The following is a 20,552-nucleotide window of genomic DNA, read 5'->3' on the forward strand; positions in this document are numbered from 1 at the left end:
GAGCTCTTCTTGGTGGCAGAATGTGGGAGTGGAGGTACAGGGATTAATCAGACACAGTTCCAGCCCACAGAATGTGGTAAAAATGAGAGGCAGATGTGCATAATGTAATACCCCGAGATTATTTGTTTTCTGTCAGTTAATTATCATGGCTATATTTTGGGGAAAGGCAATACATGTGCACGTGAGAAACAAGATCTGAACTTTACAAAAGGCTAGAGGGCCAGTCTTCTCCCTACCCCTGGGCTACTGTCATTTTGTAAAAAGGTAAAATATACATGAGGAGGTATAAAAATTTCAGAGGCACCCACTTCCAGCACTATCTGGAGTGCAACCTTCTGGAAATAGTCTATACATATTCAAGCACACAATCTGCATATTCCTTCATATCTGTACACTGTTAGAAACCTCCATGGCTACCGCCTCTGTGCCCAACTTCCGTCACCTCCTCTATCCTGAGGTCATTCTCGTCAATCCGCAGAGAGCCACTCAATGTCATCTAAGGCTGCAGAGATTCCACAGGACAGACTCTCCATGATTCCTGAGCATGTGAGTGAGTTTACTGTAAGATAAATTCCTAATACAGGAGTTGCCACGTCCAAGGGTGCGTGCATTTGAAATCTGGAGGACAGTTCCATTCTCTAGTTGTCCTTCAAGGAGTTTGTGCCAATTGTCACCCCAGCAGTGACTAAGAGTCAATGCTTCCTCCCCCCCACAGCCCCATCAAAGTGGTGAAGACCATCTTTTAAAAATAGCAAGAAGAGGGCGCCTTGATGGCTCAGTCGGTTAAGCGTCAGACTTCGGCTCAGGTCATGATCTCAGGGTCCTGGGATCGAGCCCCACCCCCACCCCAACCTGATGAGCTCCCTGTTGAGCCTGCCTAGGGCCCCACACTCAGCGGGGAGTCTGCTTCTCCCTTTCCCTCTCCCTCTGCCCCTCCCCCTGGCTCATGGGCGCATGCGCATGCTCTCTCAAACAAATAAAATCTTTTTAAAAAAATTAAAAATGAAAATAGCAAGAAGAAGAGCCAAAAGAGCCCTCAAGTAGGCTAAGGAAGTCAGAAAGGGCTTCTGGAGGGAGGTGCCTCTTGGATTGTGCCTTGTAGGATGGGCAGGAGTTTTCCACTCTGGGGAGTGTGGGAAAGGAGTATCTGGAAGAAGGAACAGCAAGTACAAAAATGCAAAGACATTAGAGCATGGGACATGTCCAAGGCAAGGAAATGCAGCATGGTAGAGTGGAGAGAAGGACATGTGGGTAGCCAGGAACGGGAGGCACTACCTTGACCGCTTTTCTCGGCACCCCTTATGGTAGAGTATGAAAGAAGGCTTCGTTTCAGGGTGAGGCTTTGTGAAATAATCAATAAACCACTGGCGGTGGTACAGGGTTGGGGGGAAACAATGCAGACAGAGCCTGGAGTTCAAGGTCAAGACCTCCTGCCTCTAACTGGCTGAGTGGCCTTGGGCAAGTCACTCTTGTCTTGGGCTTCAACTGCATCGTTTGCATGGTACACCCAACAATCCATACCTGGCTTGTTGGCAGGGCCCCCACGCAGGGTTAGGGGAGGATGGCTGGTGCCAGGGCTTAGCAGGCAGCGGCTGTCCTGGCATTTGGGGACTTCAGGTCTCCCCTGGCTCGACTCATCTCGCCTCCCACCTCTTGGGCCTTCTGCGCTCTGCTCATGGCCTTCCACAGTGAGACTCCCCTTACCGAGCAGACACTGCGCCTTTCAGCAGGGCCGCTCGCTCCTCGCGCTCGCCAGGAGTGGCAAAATGGGGTGGGAGCCCATGGCACCATGTCCCCCCGGATAGGCAGACGTGGCCGCAGAAGCACCTCACATCACCACCACCAGCAAGGGAAGGCCAGCTCTACGATGCTGCCCAGGGGCCCTGGAGGCTGGGGTGTCCTGAGGGTGAACCCCTTCCCTCATGCCCCCATCTTCCGGGCTTCAAGCCAGGCTAGGGAGTAGGGGACAGCTGCAGGAAGTGAGGGATGCGGGCCATCACCTCCTGAGCCCCTGCTGTGTGGCTGGTGCCACGTAAGCCATGTTCGCACCAACGGCCCGCTGCTCACCCCCCTTCTTGCCTCCATACCCTTTGCCACGTGGCTTTGCGGCACCTCCCATCCCCAGGGCGGTAAGGGATTCCCCTTCCTCTGAACCTGGCTTTGGCCAACAGAATGTGGCCGAGTGACAGGCCAGCAATGCCACCATCCACCTGGGACAACTGTAGCCAGGAGGGGCCTGTCTGAGAGGAGCCCCAAATTAGATCCTTTGTGTGAAAGCTCCCACCCTTAAAATGTTGGCGACCAATTCGCATTATCTTCCCACACCGGTCATCTTGGGTTGGAACCTGCCCCATTCACAGCCTTTGTCCTGGGGTCCAGTTCAGTCATGGGGCCTGAGAACTATAACTTAACCGTGTCCATCGCAGTGATTCACACAGCTACTTCTTCAAGAGGAAAACAGTGATCTGCGGCTTCTGCTGGCCAGGCCCTGGGCTGGAGGATGCGTAGGTGCACTGAGTGCAGCGAGGGGGGCCAGGCTTCCCCCCAGTTACATCGAGGGCCTCAACTGGGCAGGGGCCCTGGGAGGGCTTCATGCTGAGACTGGAGAAGGTGGTTACCCACCCCTCACTCCCCACCCCACCCCGCCACCCTGCACCCGATGGGGACTCTGGAAGAAGAATGGTCAGTCTCCTTAATTGAAGCCATTCTAGTAGATATCGTGGGTTTTTTTCTTTTAATAGCTTCATTGAGATCTAATTCACATACCACACAGTTCACCCTTTAGAAGTATACAATTCAATGATGTTCAGTATAGTCACAGAGTTTTACAAACATCACCACTGGTGATCCATTTCGGGATATTTTCTTTACCCCTAAAGAAATCTTCACCTACTCGCTACCCCCAGCCCAGCCCTAAGCAACCACAAATCTACTTTGTTTCTATAGATTTGCCTATTCTGGAAATTGTGTATAAATGGAATCCTACAATCAGTGGTCTTTTGTGACTGATTTCTTCCACTTAGCATGATGTTCGGAAGATTCATCCCTATTACAGCATGTGTTAGTATTTTATTCCATTTTATTACCAAATAATATTCATTACATGGATATACCATGTATTATTTATCTATTGATCAATTGATGGACATTTGGGTTGTTTCCTCTTCTTAGCTATTATCAGTAATGCTGCTATGAACATTTGTGTACAAGTTTTTGTGAGGAGGTATGTTTTCTATTCTCTTGGCTATATACTTGGGAATTTCTGGGTCATATGGTTTAAACATTTGAGGAATTGCCCAACTATTTTCCAAAGCAGCTGTACCATACACATTCCCACCAGCAGCATGTGAGGGTTCAATTTCTCTACATCCTTGCCAACACTTATTATTTTCTGTATTATTCATTTTAACCAACCGAGTGGATGTCAAGTGGTTTTGATTTGCATTTTCCTGATGGCTACTGAGGCTGAGCATCTTTTGATGTGCTTATTACATCTTCTTGGGGAGAAATGTCTATTCAGATCCTTTGCCCATTTTATATCAGGGTTATTTGCCCTTTTATTTGTTGAGTTGCAAAAGTTCTTTAAATATTCTAGATACAAGTTTCTAATCAAACACATGATTAGCAAAAACTCTTTTCCTCTGTTCTGTAAGTTGTCATTGCAGTTTCTTGATTGGCAGCCTTTGAGGCACAAATGATCTGAATTTTGGTGATGTCCAATTGACTTACTTTTCCTTTTGTTGCTTATGGTTTGGGCATCATTTATAAGTCACTGTGGTTTCAAGTTGCGTTTCTCTAACAACTAACGATGTTGTGCATCTTTTTTACGTACTTATTTGCCACTTCTTTGTCTCCTTTGGTAAGGTGTCTGTTCAAATCTTTTTGCCCATTTTAAATTGGGTTATCTGTCTCATTATGATTAAATTTTAAGAGGTCTTTATATATCCTACACACAAGTCCTTCATTGAATCACACATTGCAAATATCTTCTCCACACTGTAGCTTACTTTTTCTTTTTCTCAACAGTGTCTATGGAAAAGCAAGTTTTTTATTGTGACAAAATCCAATTTATTGATTTTTTCTTTTAAAGTTCATGTTTTCGGTATCATACGTAAGAAATCTTTGCCAAACTGAAGGCCATTAAGACTTTGTCCTTTTTTTTTTTTTTTTTCTCCTAGAAGTTTTATGTATTTAGCTCTTATATTTAGGTCTACTTTCTATTCCAAGTTAATTTTCATAGATGCTGTGAGGCATGGGTCAAGAGTCATTCTTCGCAAGTGAATCTCCTATTATTCTGGCAACATTTGTTAAAAAACTATCCTTACCCTCATCAAGTTGCCTTGTTATCTCTGTCCATATATGTGTGGAATCTATTTCAGGACTCTCTTCTATTCTATTGATCTTTATGTCTGTCTTGACACCAGTACCACTCATTTTGATTACTCTTGCTTTATAATAAGCCTTGAAATCAGGTAGCATGAGTCCCCCACCTTTGTTCCTCTTTTTGGCATTTCGAGGAGGACAGTTTGGGTTGGGTGGGACTACTTTGTATGGTGTATCCCAGGCCTGTGCCCATTAATACCAGAATGTCCCCCGTCATTGTGATGATCAAAAATGCCCCTCACCATAGTTCCACACATTCTGACTGGGGTCAGTACCCCCCAACACCTCCCAAAGAGAATCTCTTATTCGAGGGAACAATAATCAGAGGAACATTAGTAACACTATGGGATAGAGGAAAACAGAGCAAAACCTTCCAGGTTTTGACGAAATTGATTTTTAACCCAAATTCTATACCCAGCTAAACTGTCAATCAAGTGTGCGGGGAAAAATAAACACTTTCAGATGCACAAAGACTCAAAGACCTTCTTATAGGCACTCATTGGGAGACTTTTTGTATCCAACAAAATAAAAAATGATTCCAAGAAAGAGAATACATAGAATCCAAGAAACCGTGGACCCAATCCAGAAGTGTAATGCCAAGAAATCTCCAATGATAGCCATGTAGCAGGCCAAGGAAGCAATCAGCCCAAATTATAACAGTGAATCACATAACAGAGGAAGATTTTTAAGAAGAAAAATGAATATGCTACAACAAATGGTAATATTAAAAAAGGTGGATGATCTTACTGAGAAGCCCAATGTGGATAATAATAGTAAAAATTAATAAATGGTCATAATAGGCATCTCCTTCCCCTGTCTCCTCCTTCAAATGTTTGCTACTTGTATTTTCTTTTGAATGCGTACTTACATCTTTTTCTCTGCAGTTCAAGGTGAACTATTTGGCCTTGTATTTATATGATTATAATATTGGAAAAGCCAATTATTGGCTTTTCAGGGTTTAGAAACAATCTATATACAAAGCAGGGAGACATTAGAGTTATAGAACAGCACGTAAACCCCACAAATCATAACAAGGTAAGAGTAGTGGCGTGCAGACAGGGTCAGGAAAGAACGGTGTCCCAGGCTGCTTCCCAGGGAAAAACTGAGATACAGGTTTGCCTGTAGGAGCTTTAGTGGGGAGCACTCTTAGGACCAGCTCCAGTGAGGGGGCAGAGAAACAGGACTGGGCAGATGTAGAAGCTGGGCTGTGGTACATCCTGATAGAGACCTCAATGGATCCTATTGGGGCCCCTGGAGCTGGGATGATCCTGCAGAGTTGCCCAAGTTCAGGCAAGGGGGCTGGGCTTTGTAATCCTACATGGACCCATCACTGGGAAAGAGCTGCCCGGGAAAGAGGGGACACATCCTTGGGCGAGGCAGATGCCGTCAGCACAGGGCAATTTCCCAAGATGGACTTGGTCATGAGCCATCAGCTGCCCATGTGCCTGGCTGATGGGGGATGAGGGTCGGGTCCCAAAGGGGGTCTGGGCAACTACCATAGCGTCCACTGCACTGTTCCAGCTCTATCATCGTCCACTGTGGGAATTTAAACTAGAGGTAGTGTCTAAACTGAATGGTCTAAATTTGTTATGACTGTTTTGCTTTGCCCACCATGTCAAAGCACCCTGCTTTATCCCTATCTGCAGCGGCCAGCTTTTCCCGTCAGTGTTCTTCCGTGGGGAGATCACGAGACACCTGGGCGGCTAAGCATCTTGCTCAGAAAAGAGGTCAATTAGCTCACAACACTGGGGACCAGTGGTGGGGATCCAGGCCAGGGAGACCTTAATCTGTGACAACAGAGCTTGTCATAAGACAGGTCTTGCTGGACCGTCTTCCAAAGTTGAGCCTACGTGGCAGAGGTATGTAAGCATTTCATTCCCCTTACAATTCAAGGAATGTGGTGGGAGGCACACTGTCTAGCTTGGAGCATGGTGGAGGTGTTCATGGAGACTTCTGTGGTGGGAATCTTTGCTCCTAGCTCTCAGCGTCTTTGACCCAAAGGCGAAACTCTCCTGCTGACACGTGTTTAATACTATTAGGTTTATGCTGAGTCTCAAACATGCCAAGCACATGTTACAGCCACACAACACCTTGCCCCTTGTCTGCACTGCAGTGCACGGCTCCCCCCCAGCTCCATGTGCACTGGGGTTTCGTGGAATTGGCGATGGTGGGGAGTATTTACACCACAGAAATCGGCAACTGCTAAACAGTGCTTTCTTCTGATTGCTCCATGCTCACCCAGCACACCACTGCACTCCCCCAGGACTGGCCTTGTGTTTCGGGGATTCAGTGCAAAATTAAAATGCTGGGTCCCTTGTCCAAAAATTAAGATAATCAAGAGAGTGACAGTGAGTGGGCCCTGCATGACTGCCCAGAGTGTATGCCCACCCACCCTACGTTAAGTGTCTGTCTCCATGGGGGGTACTCCAGAAGAGCAGGCCCTTGTCTGTGTCATGGACAGTGTCCCCATAGCCTGGCCCGAGTGAGTGCTCAGTGACATTGGCTAAATGAGTGACCAGGTGATGCTCTTTAAGGAAGAAGTCTTTGGGGAAGGGAAGTCTTTGTTCTGGGTGTGCACCTGTGTGTGAGCTGAGAGGGCTGGTATATGTGACCTCATTGCTAGTGGCAGACTCTCTTGTAACCACCAGCACCGGGTATTTGGCACTAACTGGAACACCCCAGAGTGCCAAGAATGGAGGTCAAGGAAAATGAGGAAGACGGAGGCAGATGGCAAGTTGGCAGTGGCTCATTCCATTGCCTAAGGCTGAGAAGCTCAGTGATAGGAGCTGGAAGGAGCAGAGCAATGCATCACAAAACTCGTCATCATTCCTACCACCCATGGGGGTTCACCATTTATGCTCTGTGGACATCTCTGTTTGGCTCAGGGGGGGTGAGGGATGGCAGGTCCAGAAGGAAAGGATCCTGCCCAGTCCTGGGGTATAGGCTCAGGTCCCCTGAGGCTCCCACCTCCATATTGCCTATTGTCATCTTCTGCCTTGGCTTGGCCTGGCAGTGCCCATGAGTCAGGGGTGGAGCCTCATCCCCACAGGCTGTTCAGCACCCACAAGGGCCTGGCACTGACTGGCCCTGTGCTGAATGGAGAGGTGGCAAGTCTCAGAGAGCAGGGAGGCAGTGTGGAAATGGAAATGAGAGGTCAGCTTCCACCTGGAACTGCTAGAAGGAGCCTCTGGGGTGGCGGTGGGGTACGAGACAGGCAAATGGGGGTTGGGGCTGGGAGAGGGGTCTGCAGCTCCATCTCCTCACCACCATCCTCACTGACATGTGCCAGAATTTAGAATTGAATTTCCTTCCCTCCCAAACACTGGCAGAGGCCCCATGCTTGACTCTGGGGTCAGCTCTCCCCACAAAAAGCCAAGAGAAGCCAGGGGCACCTCCCTTTTGGGGAGGCTCCTGGAGTATTTCTAAATGAGGAAATATTAAAATAGGATTGTAAAGATGTTGGCATTTCAATGTACAAATTGAACTGATAAACACTTTTACATATACACCCACAAATAGAATGTAATATTGTGTTCTTCTGAGCATCGTTACAGGATTTATAAAAACGATATTAATTTGTAGACCACAACAGGTACAGGGGCTATAAAAAATATTAATTTCTAGAGGACTATTACTGGTCTAGCAATGAGGGCCAACTTGAAAGTGTTGATTTTTCATTCACCAAGGTGTGTGTATAACCTTATCCTGATGGAATATTTATTGAATTTAGGACCCCAATAAATGGTCCCACTGCTATTCTCTCCCTCTGAGTAGGCCATGACCAGGGGATACCCAAAGAGGGCTTAGGGTCTTGGAGGGCCTCCATGCAGGGCTCATCCTTTCCTGGAGGTAGAGAGATATCAACAAACATGGGTATGGAATATCAAGTCAGCAAAGCCAGTGAAATGCTACCCTTAACAAAGAAAACAATACCATCAAAATGTACTAATGTACTAATACGTAAATTATTGTGGAGTTTTAGAAACTTATGAGATGTAGCTAAAGCTTTACGCAGAGGTAAATTTATAGCCTTAAAGGCATTTGCTGGAAAACAAGAAACAATGGAAATCACCCAACTCTTCAAGCCAAAAAGATTGAAAAATAGGTTTAGCCCCAAAGAAATGTGGAGTATGAAAATTATAAAGATGACAAAAAGCCAAGAAATAGAAAACATTGCTGAGGAGACAGCAGCTCAGAGACAAAACAAGCTGCCCAAGGTCTCAATGCCAGTGTCTGGGTGAGTCTTTGCCCCACCGTGCGATCAGCTCCCAGAACCCGGGGTGCAATTGGAATAACCATGCCTGAGTCTTGGCGGCTCGTCCGTTTCGACCTCTTGGAAGCTTCAGGGTCACCAAGCATTCAGAACGCAGAAGGGACAGTCTAGAAAACTTGCATGGGTCTCAAGAAAACCAACCCAGCGTTTAGGAGACTGATCAGTTTTTTTAAATTCAAAGTTCTTACGAGTTTATTAGCTCTTTTTCTACTCACACCAAAAATTGTTGGTTGAGAGTAGTATGAAGATGTATTTTGCCGAATTGCTTTTTAAATTAAATGTATACATCAGAGCTGCTGGGAGGGGCCGGGTGACGAGGCGGTCGTCGTCCCCGCCGGGAGCGGGGCGCGGGGCTCCGGGCGCGGGGCGGCGGGGCGCGGGGCGCCGGGCCCGGCAGGCGGCGCCCTCCCTCCGCCGCGCCCTTCCTCCCTCCCGCCTCCTCCCGCGCCTGCCGCTCGGGCTCCCGCTCCCCCTCGCGCCGCAGCCGGCACTTTGCAAAACTCCTCGCCTGCCCGCGGCGGCCGCAGCTCCGCGCCCTGCCCGCCCCGGCGCGTCCGTGGGGCAGCGGGCGGCGGAGCGCGGCGGCGCGGGGAGCGCGAGGCGCGGAAGCGCCGGGGGCGGGCGCCGGCGGAGGCGGGAGCCGAGGCGGGGCCGCGCCGGCCCCGCGCCGCCGCGCCCCCCGGGCCGAGCCCCGCGCCGCGCCGAGCCGCCGTCCCCGCCGCGCAGCCATGGCCGCCCCGCCGCCGCCGCGGCCGCCGCCGCCGCCGCCGCCGCCCCGCCGCCCGCTCGCCTGAGGCGCTGCCGGCCGCCGGGCGGGGGCCATGGCCAGCGCCGCCGAGCCCCCCGGCAAGGCGGCCGAGTACCTGCAGGAGCTGACCCGGATCGTCGCGGCGCAGCAGGAGCTGCTGGCGCGCCGGCGGCGGCGCATCGAGGAGCTGGAGCGCCAAGTGGCGCGGCTGAGCCGCGAAAACGCCGGCCTGCTGGAGCGGCACCGGAGACACCTGGCCGCGTGCGCCCGCCGCCCCGACCCCGGCCCCGGCCCCGGCCCCGGCCCCGGCCCCGGCTCGCAGCCGCTCGGCGTCATCCCGGAGCTCGGCGGCCGCCGCGACAAGTAAGCAGGGACCGGGGGCGGCGGGCGTGTCGGGGGTGCGCGAACTTCTTGGGGGGCCCCGCTCCCCTCGGGGCCGGGCGGGGAGGCGGGCGGAGGCGGGGAGGGTGCCCGGCCGGAGGGCGCACCTGGGGACCCCCGACCTAGGGCCGGACCCCGGGCGGGGACTGGGCTCCCCACAGGAAAGCGGCTCCGGGGCGGCTGCCCAGCGCTCCCACCGGCCGGGCTCCGCGGACGGACGGCTCCGGACTCGGGCTCCAGTGACCCCCGGGGCTCGGTTGCGGGGTCGGCCTCGCCACGGGGTGCTGTCCGCGTGCAGACCTGGGGCTCTGGATAGCGGGGCCAGAACTCCTGACCCGGAGAGCCCGAGACCCAGTGCGAAGGGGGCGCGGGAGGCGCAGATCCCGCCCTCGAGCGGGCCCGGGTCACTCGCGGGTCGCCGTCCCTCCGGGAAGGACCCTGTGCTCCCTCTAGCTCGTGATGCGCCGAGCTCTCCTCCCTCTGCACGTCTCGGTCTCTTCCTTCGCGGCTCCGGGGTTAATACCGCGCCCGCCTCACCCTGGGATTACCCTGACTATTTCGGACCAAGGATTAAGCCGGGGACAGGATGGGGGCGGGATTGCCCAGCCGCGCTGACCCCCAGCGTCCCGGGCGAGCTTGCAGCTCTCGGGCGGCAGCCCGTTCGCCTCCCAGGGGTGCCCAAGTCGGGTGCGGGGCTCCTCTCCGCAGAAGTCCGGGCGCCCATCTGGGGCGAGCAGGGGGCACGGGGGCTTCAGGTGACTCCGCGGTTGGGTTCCTGGGTGCTCTGAGCCTGTCTACCCTCGCTGTCCTTCTGTCTTCGGGACCACCTGGCCACACTCCAGGGTTTGGACCCGGGGCAGAGGAGAAAAACACTGTGTTGGGGGTAGGGGGGTTAGCAGTCAGCAGTTTCCTGAAGGTTTCCTGGGAGGCGGGGGGTAGGCAGGGATGATGGGGGAGGAGTTGATCCTGACTCCAAAATTCTGCAGGGCGGGGGTGGGGGTTGCAGATGGGGGAGGGGCTCCTGATTTCGAGTCCAGCTACAGTCATCTGAGACCCGGTGTCTCCCCCACCTTGTGGGGCTGTGCCAGGCTGTGGCCATGGGACAAGGGATGCCTGCCTGCCCCCCTGTGTCTTGCACGGGTTCTGGGCAGTGCTTTGGGTTCTGGTGGGCTCTGAAGAAGGAGGGCGGTGAGGGTGAGGTCAGGACGTGGGGCAGCCTCATGGCTCTGTGGTGGCAGGTCTGGTGGCAAACTCCTGCTTTCTGTTTATCCCAGGGAGGGAGGAGGGAGGCCGTGGATAACTCCTAGCTGGTGTCACTGAAAGAAAGCATAGACCCTGCAGCCTCCTCCAGGTGCCCCGCCCCTGGCTCTCTGGTGTCACTCCGAACCTCCCACAGTGGTTGTGGGTCACCCAGTGCTACTTGCAGGGGACTGAGCTCTTATCCCCCACACAGGGACTGGAAGAAAAGCTGGGGGCTGCCCAGGTGAAATCCTCAGCAGCTTAGGGAGGCGACACACAAGGGCAGGGATGCACGTTCCACTTTCCTAGGCAACAGTGACACATGCTGTTGGCAGATGCCTCCCAGCACCGTCCTGGGGAATGCATTCCTTTCTTCATTTCAAGTCGCCTCTGGTGACCAAGTGTGGGGACGGGGGGATTCGGACAGACAGTGAGTCCCGCTTGCTGTGGGGAATCCCCAGTGTCGCATCTGGGTGGTGCCTCGGAGTGGGGGGGAGCCGGGCACGTGGCTGCGGGGTTTATTTCACAAGTCCCCAGCTCTGCGACACTGGCTTCCCTTCACTGAGACACAGCCAGGGCCCGTGATGGCATCCCCTTTGAGAGGAACCGTGGCAACACCACCACCAGCCAAGTTCTAGGGCAGGGGAGCTTCTCCAACTTGACTGTGCCCACCTCATACCTGGGGATCTTGCTAAAATCCAGATTCGGAGCAGCAGGTCTGGGGGAGGCTCCCAAGCTCCCGGGAGATATGGTTGCTGCTGGCCCCCAGACCACACCGTGACGAATGAGACTGTGTGATACCAGCACATTCACAGAACAGTGGGCTCCCTCAAGATGGAGCACACTGGTCCCATTTCCCAGCATCCACTTCATTTCCCTGCCTTTCAGGAGGGAGAATGCTGGAGCCTCCCTCCCTTCATAGGAGACTCTTGCGGCGGGGGGAGGTGGGAGGGTGGGGGGGTGTATCATACTTGCCTTCTCAACATACCTGGGGTGTAGGGGGAATGAGCTGAGGGCTCCTTTTCCACTTCTGGATTCACAGTGCCCACTGCCCATCCGTGTAGCGAAGTGATTGATGCCTGAGCATGGTTTAACCAACTTCCTCGAGAGCAGCCGACTTTTATGAAGTGCCTACTGTATGCAGAGCTGTTAGTGATGTGCTTGGAGAGACAAAGGCAAGAGCAGAGAACAGAGGAAGAGAATAAACAGCTCTGCATAGAGAAAGGGACATGGGTAGACTTGGGTCCCATGGCCGGCTCTGCACTCACCAGCCAGTGACCATGGGACAAGTCATGCCTCCTCATGTAGCTTCAGAGCTGTTCCTTAATGCACACGAAACAGGGATGATCACAGCTGCCTCCCATACCTTTTCTAATGGTTAAGGGAAGATAAGGGGCATGGAAGAGACTGGTATACAGTAGGTGCTTAATGCATTTCAGGTTCTTCCTTTGTCAATCAGTTTCTCCTTTCTTTGGAGCCCACTATGCACGGGCAGGTGGTGCGTAAACTTCTTGACAACCCGGGTGAGACCTCCTGGGGTTCAGAACTCAGGGTGAAGTTGGGGTTAGCCACCTGTGATTGAGCCAGGGACATTTCCGTGCGAGCTTCCTGAGGCGCCAGGCAGCGCCAGGCCACAGCGTCGGGATTACTTCCTGCTGGGGCACTTGGCTCCACTTTCTCCCAGTGCTGGTGCCCCCTCCCACCAGGGGGTACTGCCGGCATCAGAACCCAGGCCCTCCTGCCGGCAGACGGGGGTCCTTGTAGGCAAGGGTACGTTGAGCGTGTCAGGCTAAGGCAGGCCTGGCTAACCTTATCTTAAGCAGCCACCGGCTGGCTGCTCTAGCTGGAGTCAGGAGCCCCTTGCCCCCTGCCACCATGTGGACAGGCTGCCCCTGCAGTCCCTACTCTTGCTGAGGACAGAGAGATGCAGGTGAAAGATCATTGACAAGGCTCATCCTGGGACAATAGTGATCTTGTACCACCTCACCCAGGCATGGTAGAAACTTTCAAGCCCAGAACTTTAAGCCCTTTCTCAGAAGTCCTCTGCTGAAAGATAGCATTGTGAGTTTCTCAGCTATAGGGACAACAGGATGATAACAGGGAAGAAAGAGGGTGCCTTTGGATATGTTGGATTATTTAATTGATTTTTCTGACATCAGAATTCATATCCAGTGTTTATACATTATAAACTGTTGCTACATTATAATGATGTTTCCAGAACCAACCCCTCCCACTAGAGGTTCGGGCACATAATAGATGCCCAGTAGGTATCTGTTGAGTGGATGAAGGCGAGCGGGATCGATGAGAACTGCTGTGTTTTCCTTCACGCAGTCAGCTTGAACTTGAGCAGGCCCTGCTGGTATCGGTGGACCTACAGAACCAAATCTCTGGTTAGCAGGGGTGAATGCGCTACGGCCACACCCCTTGGAGGCTTCGTGTGTGTCCCACACTGCTGCGGGGCTTTGCATTTACCAGTTCACTGCATGGCCACATCCCTCCTATGCAGCAGGAACAGTCGCTGCTCCCATTTTATGGATGTGTAGACTGAAGCTTAGAGAGGTCGTGTGACTTGCTCAGGCTCTCCTACCCCCTAGCAGTGGAGCCAGGATCGGGACTCAGGTGGTCTGGCTCCAGCCCCCTGCTCTCATCCACCACCACCCACCCTCCCAGCTGCAGAATGATTGGATACCCCCGGGATCCTGTGTGACTCCCGGCCTCCAGGGCCAGAGGAAGCCCAGCAGGCCTGGCTCTTGTCCTGCCACGTGGGATCCCGTCACCAAGTCTGGGTCCTCAGCATCCCCCAAGGTGGTGGTGAGAGGGGGCAAGGGTTGAACAAGTCGACCCCTTCCAGCCTCTGATTTTCCAGGGTGTCCCGGCCGAAGTAAGCCCTGGCCCCCCCGAGGTTGGGGAGAGGGCCCTGTGAAGCGGCCTCCCTCGTTTTCTCGTCCCCTCCAGCCCTCAAGCACTGTCACAGCACTCGGAGAGGACATTTCTCTGAAGCTCGGAGTTGGTGACTCACTCTGGGGGAGGTTTCCAGTGGCATTCAGTCTCTGTTGACTTACCAAACAAGCGCTGTCCCCAGGTCTGTGGTGACATTAACCGTGATGATGGTGTTGGCAGTTCGGAGGGGAGCTTACGGGTGGCCAGCGCAGAGGGGGCGGCAGGCAAGAAGTCATGACGTAAGCTGGACTTGGGAGGGTCCTGGCAAGACGCCTCTGAAAGCGTTCTGTTCCTCAGAGTCGCCAGAAGCACCGAACCCATGGTCCAGGCTCTGCAGCCCCGAGAGCCTTGTGTCCCTGTGCCCTGGTCCCCCTCATAGTTAGAGTGGGGACCACGTACAGGCCAGGAGAGGCCTTGAGGGCTTTTCCTGATCCGAGAAGGTGGCGGCGAAGGTGGCAGAGGGAGATGCTGTGTTCACAGTTCCGTGAGATAATGTTCTTGTTCTCCCGGCCAAGATAAAGCAGAGTATCCAATGCCGGGGAGGATGTCCCTCGGCCAGAACGAGCTGCAACATACACTGGGAGGCGGGTCCTGCTCGGACAAAATGTTTCCGACTCTGAGGGCCCAGGGCGAGCCGCTCCTGTTTTCCCAGCAGCTGGTAGAATCCGCAGAGAGATGAGGAGAGTGTGTTTCTCTGAAGTTCTCTCCTAGCCGTCTGACAAGCTAAGCAAATGATTATTTTACAACCTGGAAAATAAATCGGGAAAAGCTTCTTTATCTGGCTCGGCTCGAGAAAAACAGGGAGCAGCACTGTGTGTGAGATGAAGCAAGGACCTGCTCCCGTTCCCACGTCCGTGCCCGCCTCCACCCTCTGTGTTCCGGCCTCCTGGAGGCTGCAGAGATCTTGGGGCCGGGCCGGGGTGAAGGGGGGTGCCACATCGGGAGTTTGGGGGCACCGGCCTTATTTTGTCAGCTGGGTGGCTACTTGTCAGCTCTTTCATCTATGACAGTGTCTTGACAGCTGATGGTGGTTTTTGTTCTTTGCTCTCTGTGTCTGTGAGAAAGAACACCGCTTTGCCTAACTTGGGAAGGGCGCCATTCTGAGCTTGTCATCTGAGTAATTGCCACAGAGCCGCAGAAAACAACACAGACAGGCCCGTGTGCAGCAAGAACTGGGCTGGGGAAGGTGCACTGACCTAACTGGAATGGGGCAGAAGGCACATGTGCGGCCGGGAGGCCGTCCGGGGTCCCATTCGTGGCCCTGCGGTCCCATGGGCCTCGAGCCCGCCGCCCCGCATCCAGTGCAGACCCAGGCCAGGCTGTGGCTGAAACGGCCCCAGCTGGGAGCCAGGCGGTGCTGGCCGGTGACATCACCCAGCGGCCTTTGGAGTCTGAATCCTGCCCCTCTGTGGGGCTCGTGTTTCCAGCAGGATACGCCGGACCAGCTCTTAGAAACACTAAGTGCTTCCATTGTAACAGGTGAAGAGCTGTGGTCTTGAGTATTTCAAATGCTTCCCCCACCCCGACTGCCCTGGCCTTGCTCTGGGGATCCTCCAGGCCACCCAGTGACCGACACCTGGAGTTCAGCCCTGCCCCGGCAGTGGGTGTGCGCAGTCCCCGTCCTGCCCTGGCCACCTCCCAGCGGTGCGGGCTTTCTAAGTGAGGCAAAGCATCGCCCTTGGCTTCCTGAGGCCAGTCTCCCCGCAAGCCCCCCGCCATGTAGAATGGGGAGGGCTGCTTCTGTTCAGGAAGATCAGAGTCAGGCGTTGCATAAAGTGCCTGGCATTGGAGAACGCAGTGAATGGTAGCTCCAGGGGCAGGAACAGCTAGGGTATTGAGAATGCTTTTGAGGCTTGTCTTCCCTAATTTTTATTATGAAAATTTCCAAATATACAAGGAAATGGAGAGAACTGTACAAGGCAGAACACCCTTTCCGGATCTACAATGAAAGTTTTGCACTGTTTTCCTGTATTTCCTGCCTGTCCATCCTTGAGGGTATCTGGAGCCATGCTGATGGGGAGCTAACATTTATGGAGCGCCTGTGGTATACCAGGAACCAGGCTGAGCACTGCACGTAGGCCATGCTATCTGCATGTCCTTTTATTCACTAACTGTTGAACACGTGGGCAGCTCAGCCTGATTCTTGTCCTTGATCTGGGCGGCTCCCCTACCACCTCTGCTTGGAAACCCATGGACGGGGACAGAGGCCTATAAAGAAGGTTGCAGAGATACTGGGCCAGGATAGGAAGTGGGGTTAAGTGGTGTACAGCCCCAGAGCAGGAAGCAGATGGCCACCCTCGGGTGTCAACAGGGGCTTCCTGGAGGAGGTGACATTTGAGCTAGAAAGAGGAGGAGGAAGATGGTATCAAGCCAGGGAAACAACACATGAGAAAGGGGAGGTGAGAGGTGCCAGGCAGGTTTGGGGAGGGGGAGGTGGGAGGTGTTGTCAGTGGCCACGCCAGGACTGTGAGTGGGGACAGTTGGGCCAGGTGAGGTCCAGACAGACAGGGACCAGCTCGGGGCATTTGCTTAGTACCCGGATTTCAGCCAGGTTGTGCAGGGAGGGGGGGTGTGGCGTGGTGAACAAGACTGGCTCATCGCTCCCAAGCTGTGCTGTGTCTGAGCCCTGATTGTGAAATGCTTGGTTTTCCTTCTTGGAGGAGGCAAGATTCACAGAGGAGCAGGATTTGATTATAGTCAAACCACAGTGATAACCGAGCCCATTCCAGGCACCGTGTGCTGACAGAGTCTCCGTTGGCGGGCTAACGCTGTGACAGCTGTGAGCCATTATCATCCCATTTTGCAGATGGGAAAACTGAGGCTCTGAGAGGTGAAGCAGGTTGCCCGCGGTCACCCAGTGGCAGAGGTGGGATCGGCACCCAGGGCTGACTGCCTTGAGAGCCCATGCTGTTCACCACCACGCTGCGTAGATTCAAAGCTGTTTGCTGCTTTGTGTAAATGTTTCACGAAACATGGAGCCATTTCCAGATCTGTATGGTCAGCTCCCCCAGACAACCCAGAATGAACTCCAGCACCGTCGCGCACCCAGGGACAGCTGTGGCTTTCCCTTTGAGTGGCAGAATTGGTGCCTCGCTGTTGTGGTCACCTTGGAGGAGTGACTTTACCGCCAGGAGCCCAGGTCCCTTTTTGGCAGGATGAGGGTGGAAGCTGGCTGCTGGTGGGGTGGTCATGGGCAATGGGTGTGCACATGCAGGGGAAGGGACTCTCGAAGCTGGCAGGTGCCACCCAGCCGGTGCCAGGCATTCTGCTTTGAGTCGGCCCCACTTCCCCACTCCAAACCTGCGGGCATTTGCCAGCCTGCTAGAAAGCTGTTCGAGAAGCCACCTCGGGCCTTTCTCCATGTGTTCATTCATCAGGACTCACTGGGACACTTGGTCTTGTGGGGGGTTAGCAAATGTGCTCCTCTTCTGGCTCTGTGTGTACCCCCCCCCACCCCCCCACCCCCGCCGAATCCCTTGTTGATTTGAATGGCTTGTTGGCTCTGTGTTTGCCCTTGCCTGAAGAGTGTCAGACCTCACGGAGAATCAAGACACCGGGGCCTGGCCCTCCTCATCCGAACCTCAGGGAACAGGGCGTCCAAGGAGGGTGTCCTGGATTGGCAGGTCTGGAGGAGCCTCTCACGGTCATTTGCAGCCTGTCTGCGAACGGTCTGATGTGGCAGGCCTCAATGAGGATGGTCTCAGTGCTCAAAGGAAAAGTCTCCAGCCTGTATCCAGCGGTCCTGGGGCAGCTGCTAGGGACCCTTGCAGGGATGTCCTCTAGTACAGAGTGCAGATTATTTGGAGATAGGTTGCAGGGGTCTCTGGACAGCCTGAAATTGAACATGAATGGGCCAGTGGCCAGTGTCGTCAGCTCGGGGGTAAGACTCTGATGGGGCTGTGGCCTGGAGACTGAGCTCTTCTTCCTCCCCCTTAGCATGTGGAATGTACCTCTGTGAGCCTCAGCTTCGTTTTCTCTAAGCGGGGACAGTGGATCCAGGGGGACAACCAGATCTCCCTTTGGGGGTTGCCCTGAGAGGGGAGCATGCCTGGTGTGGTTGAGGTATGGTGAGAGACAGATGTGGCTAGAGCAGAGTGAGCAAGGGGACAGGACAGCAAGGGAGAAGAGGGGTAGGGGATGCGGAGCCAGGGTGTGCAGGGTGAGCAGAGCTGGAGAGGCCCAGAGGGACTTTGGGAGATAGGTGTCCCTGGGGTTGCTGCACAGAGGAGGGCTGGGACTGCAGTTGGGTGTGGACGGAACCCCTGTTCCTGGGGAAGGTGGGGGCCGGTGAGTAGGAGGTTGCGGAAGATGCTACGGGACTCGGGGTATGGGGTGTTGGGAGGTTGGCTCAGGGTGCTGGTAGAGCTGAGCAGAAGCACATGGGTTGTGGATAAAAGGAACATGGTCCCATACTGTTCCCTCACCCAACAACTACCTGTCCAGATGGGAAGGAGAGAGCATTGCTTAACCAGAAGGAAAGGCTCCAGATGGCGGAGTGCATGTAGGTTTTTGTTGCCTGCAGTATTCTTGGGCTCAGGAGTGAGTGGGGGCCGGCTGATGTCCCCAGACCCTGCCTCCAGTTCCCTACTCTCCCTCACCCCTCTGGAGAAGCAGCCCAAGCAAGGACTCTCAACTCCCCCAGGGTGGCTGGCTGGGGGTTCTAGATGGCTCCTGGTCAGGATACACACAAAGTACATACTCATACATAGTCAGGACATGCACTGCGGGGCCATACCACTCCCTCCACCACGGTCTGGCTGTATTGCCTCTGGCCAGTTACTTAGCCTCTCTGTGCCTCAGTGTTTTCACCTATAAAATGGGGTTATAAAACATCACCTCCCTCAGAGAGGGCTGTGAGGATTAAATAGGTAATACAAGTAGAGCAGAGTACCCCTCATGCTTGCCAATTTTTGTTGCTGTTGTTCCCTCTTTCCTAGGTGGAGAAGAAATTTGATGTTAGAGGAAAGTCACAGGATTTAGAATTCAGACTGGGTCTTGGCGTTTATCTCTCTATTGTCTGTCTGACTCCTGCACATTTAATGTAGCTGATCATGAATCCAGCATCTTTGTAAGACGTGCCGTCATCATCCCTTTAACCTGCAGTTAAAGGGGGAGACTTACATTGTTTCAACAGGATGGAGGACTCCCCACAAAAAGGCAGAGCCATCTAGAATATTCTGCCCCCCCAGCCCATTACAGGCTCCCATCTCTGTCTAGACTTCTTCAAGGCTCTGCTCTCACCCAGCTCAGCACCTCTAAACTTGGAGGTGTGTAAAATCCTCCACCCACAAGGGGTGTGCAGGGAACCGACCACCCCCTCTCGATGCCCACCCATAGGCCAACCTACTCCCTTTCTGGCACCTATTGTGAGCCAGGCCCTGGGCGAAGGACTCAACAGATGCCACCTACTGGGGCCTCACCACTACCAGCTTTTTCCCGTTTAACAGATGATGAGGACTGAGTTAAACAGTGGGAGTGGAGGCGTTTTGAAAGTCTTAACCCGTTCTATGAGGGAATGCCTCCTCACCCAGAGATGGAACGTAAGGGATTATCATTACCACCCTCCATCGATAACAAGTAATAATTATGACAACTGAGTGGTTTCTTATAAACACTTGCTATAGCTCTGTGAAGTTCCTCTCTTGTCCCCAACATACAGGTGGGGAAACAGAGGCACAGAGAGGCAAGGGTGGTAGGGAGAGTGGTGGTTTGAACAAGGATGACTCAAGGACATTCCCAAGAGCTGCCATCTAGCCGTGTTTAGGGGACTCTTTAAATTTCAGCCATTTGTGTTTTGAGAATATACTTTGTATGATTACAGTCCTTTTAAATGAATCAAGACTAGTTTTTTTGTTTTTGCTTTTGCTTTTTTTTTTTTCTTTTGAGAGAGAGAGTGCGAGCAGGGGTGGGGATGCACAGAGAGAGAAGGAGAGAGAGAGAATCCCAAGCAGACCCCATGCTGAGCGTGGAGTTGACCTGGGGCTCCTTATCACGACCCTGAGATCATGACCTGAGCCTAAATCAAGAGTCGGACACTCAACCGACCGAGCCACCCAGGTGCCCCAAATCAAGACTCATTTTAAGGGCTAAGATATGATCTCTCCTGGAGAATGTTCCAAGTACACTTGAGAGGAATATGCACCAGCTGCTGGGAGGTGTTCTGGGCCTGTCTGTCGGGTCTGGTTGGTTTCCAGTGTTCAAGTCCTCTGTCTCCTTGTTGACCCTCTGTCTGACTGTTCTATCTGTTACAAAAAGCGGGGCACTGATGTCTCCAACTATTCCTGTGGAACTGCTTATTTCTCCCTTTATTGCTCTCTCTGTTTTTGCTTCGTGTGTTTTGGGGTTCTGTTGCTTGGTGCATGCATGTTTAGAAGTATTGTGTCTTCCCGAGGGACCGACCCTTTTGTCCTTATAAAACGTCCTTCCTTGTCTGCATTAACAGTTTTCATCTTCAAGTCTGTGTTTGATATCTGTGTAGCCACTCCAGCTTTCTTTGGCTTCCTATTTGCATGATAACCCCTTTTCCATCTTTTTATTTTTGACCTCTTTGTGTCTTTGAATCTAAAGCGGGTCTCTTTTTTTTTTTTT

At 53.3% G+C, this 20,552-nt stretch overlaps 1 protein-coding gene across 1 annotated transcript in view; it reads left to right on the top strand.

The window, feature by feature from the left end:
• The first annotated feature begins 9,477 nt into the window (after positions 1 to 9,477).
• IQSEC1 (IQ motif and Sec7 domain ArfGEF 1) overlaps positions 9,478 to 20,552 on the top strand; it is a 354,630-nt gene continuing 343,555 nt past the window's right edge. Inside the window, exon 1 of the mRNA XM_081822785.1 lies at positions 9,478 to 9,767. Coding sequence (XP_081678911.1) covers positions 9,478 to 9,767 — 290 coding nt within the window. The remainder of the gene's footprint in view (positions 9,768 to 20,552) is intronic.

The sequence above is a fragment of the Leptonychotes weddellii genome, chromosome 1, assembly GCF_054177405.1.
Source record: "Leptonychotes weddellii isolate Sample4059 chromosome 1, ASM5417740v2, whole genome shotgun sequence".
NCBI lineage: Eukaryota > Metazoa > Chordata > Mammalia > Carnivora > Phocidae > Leptonychotes > Leptonychotes weddellii.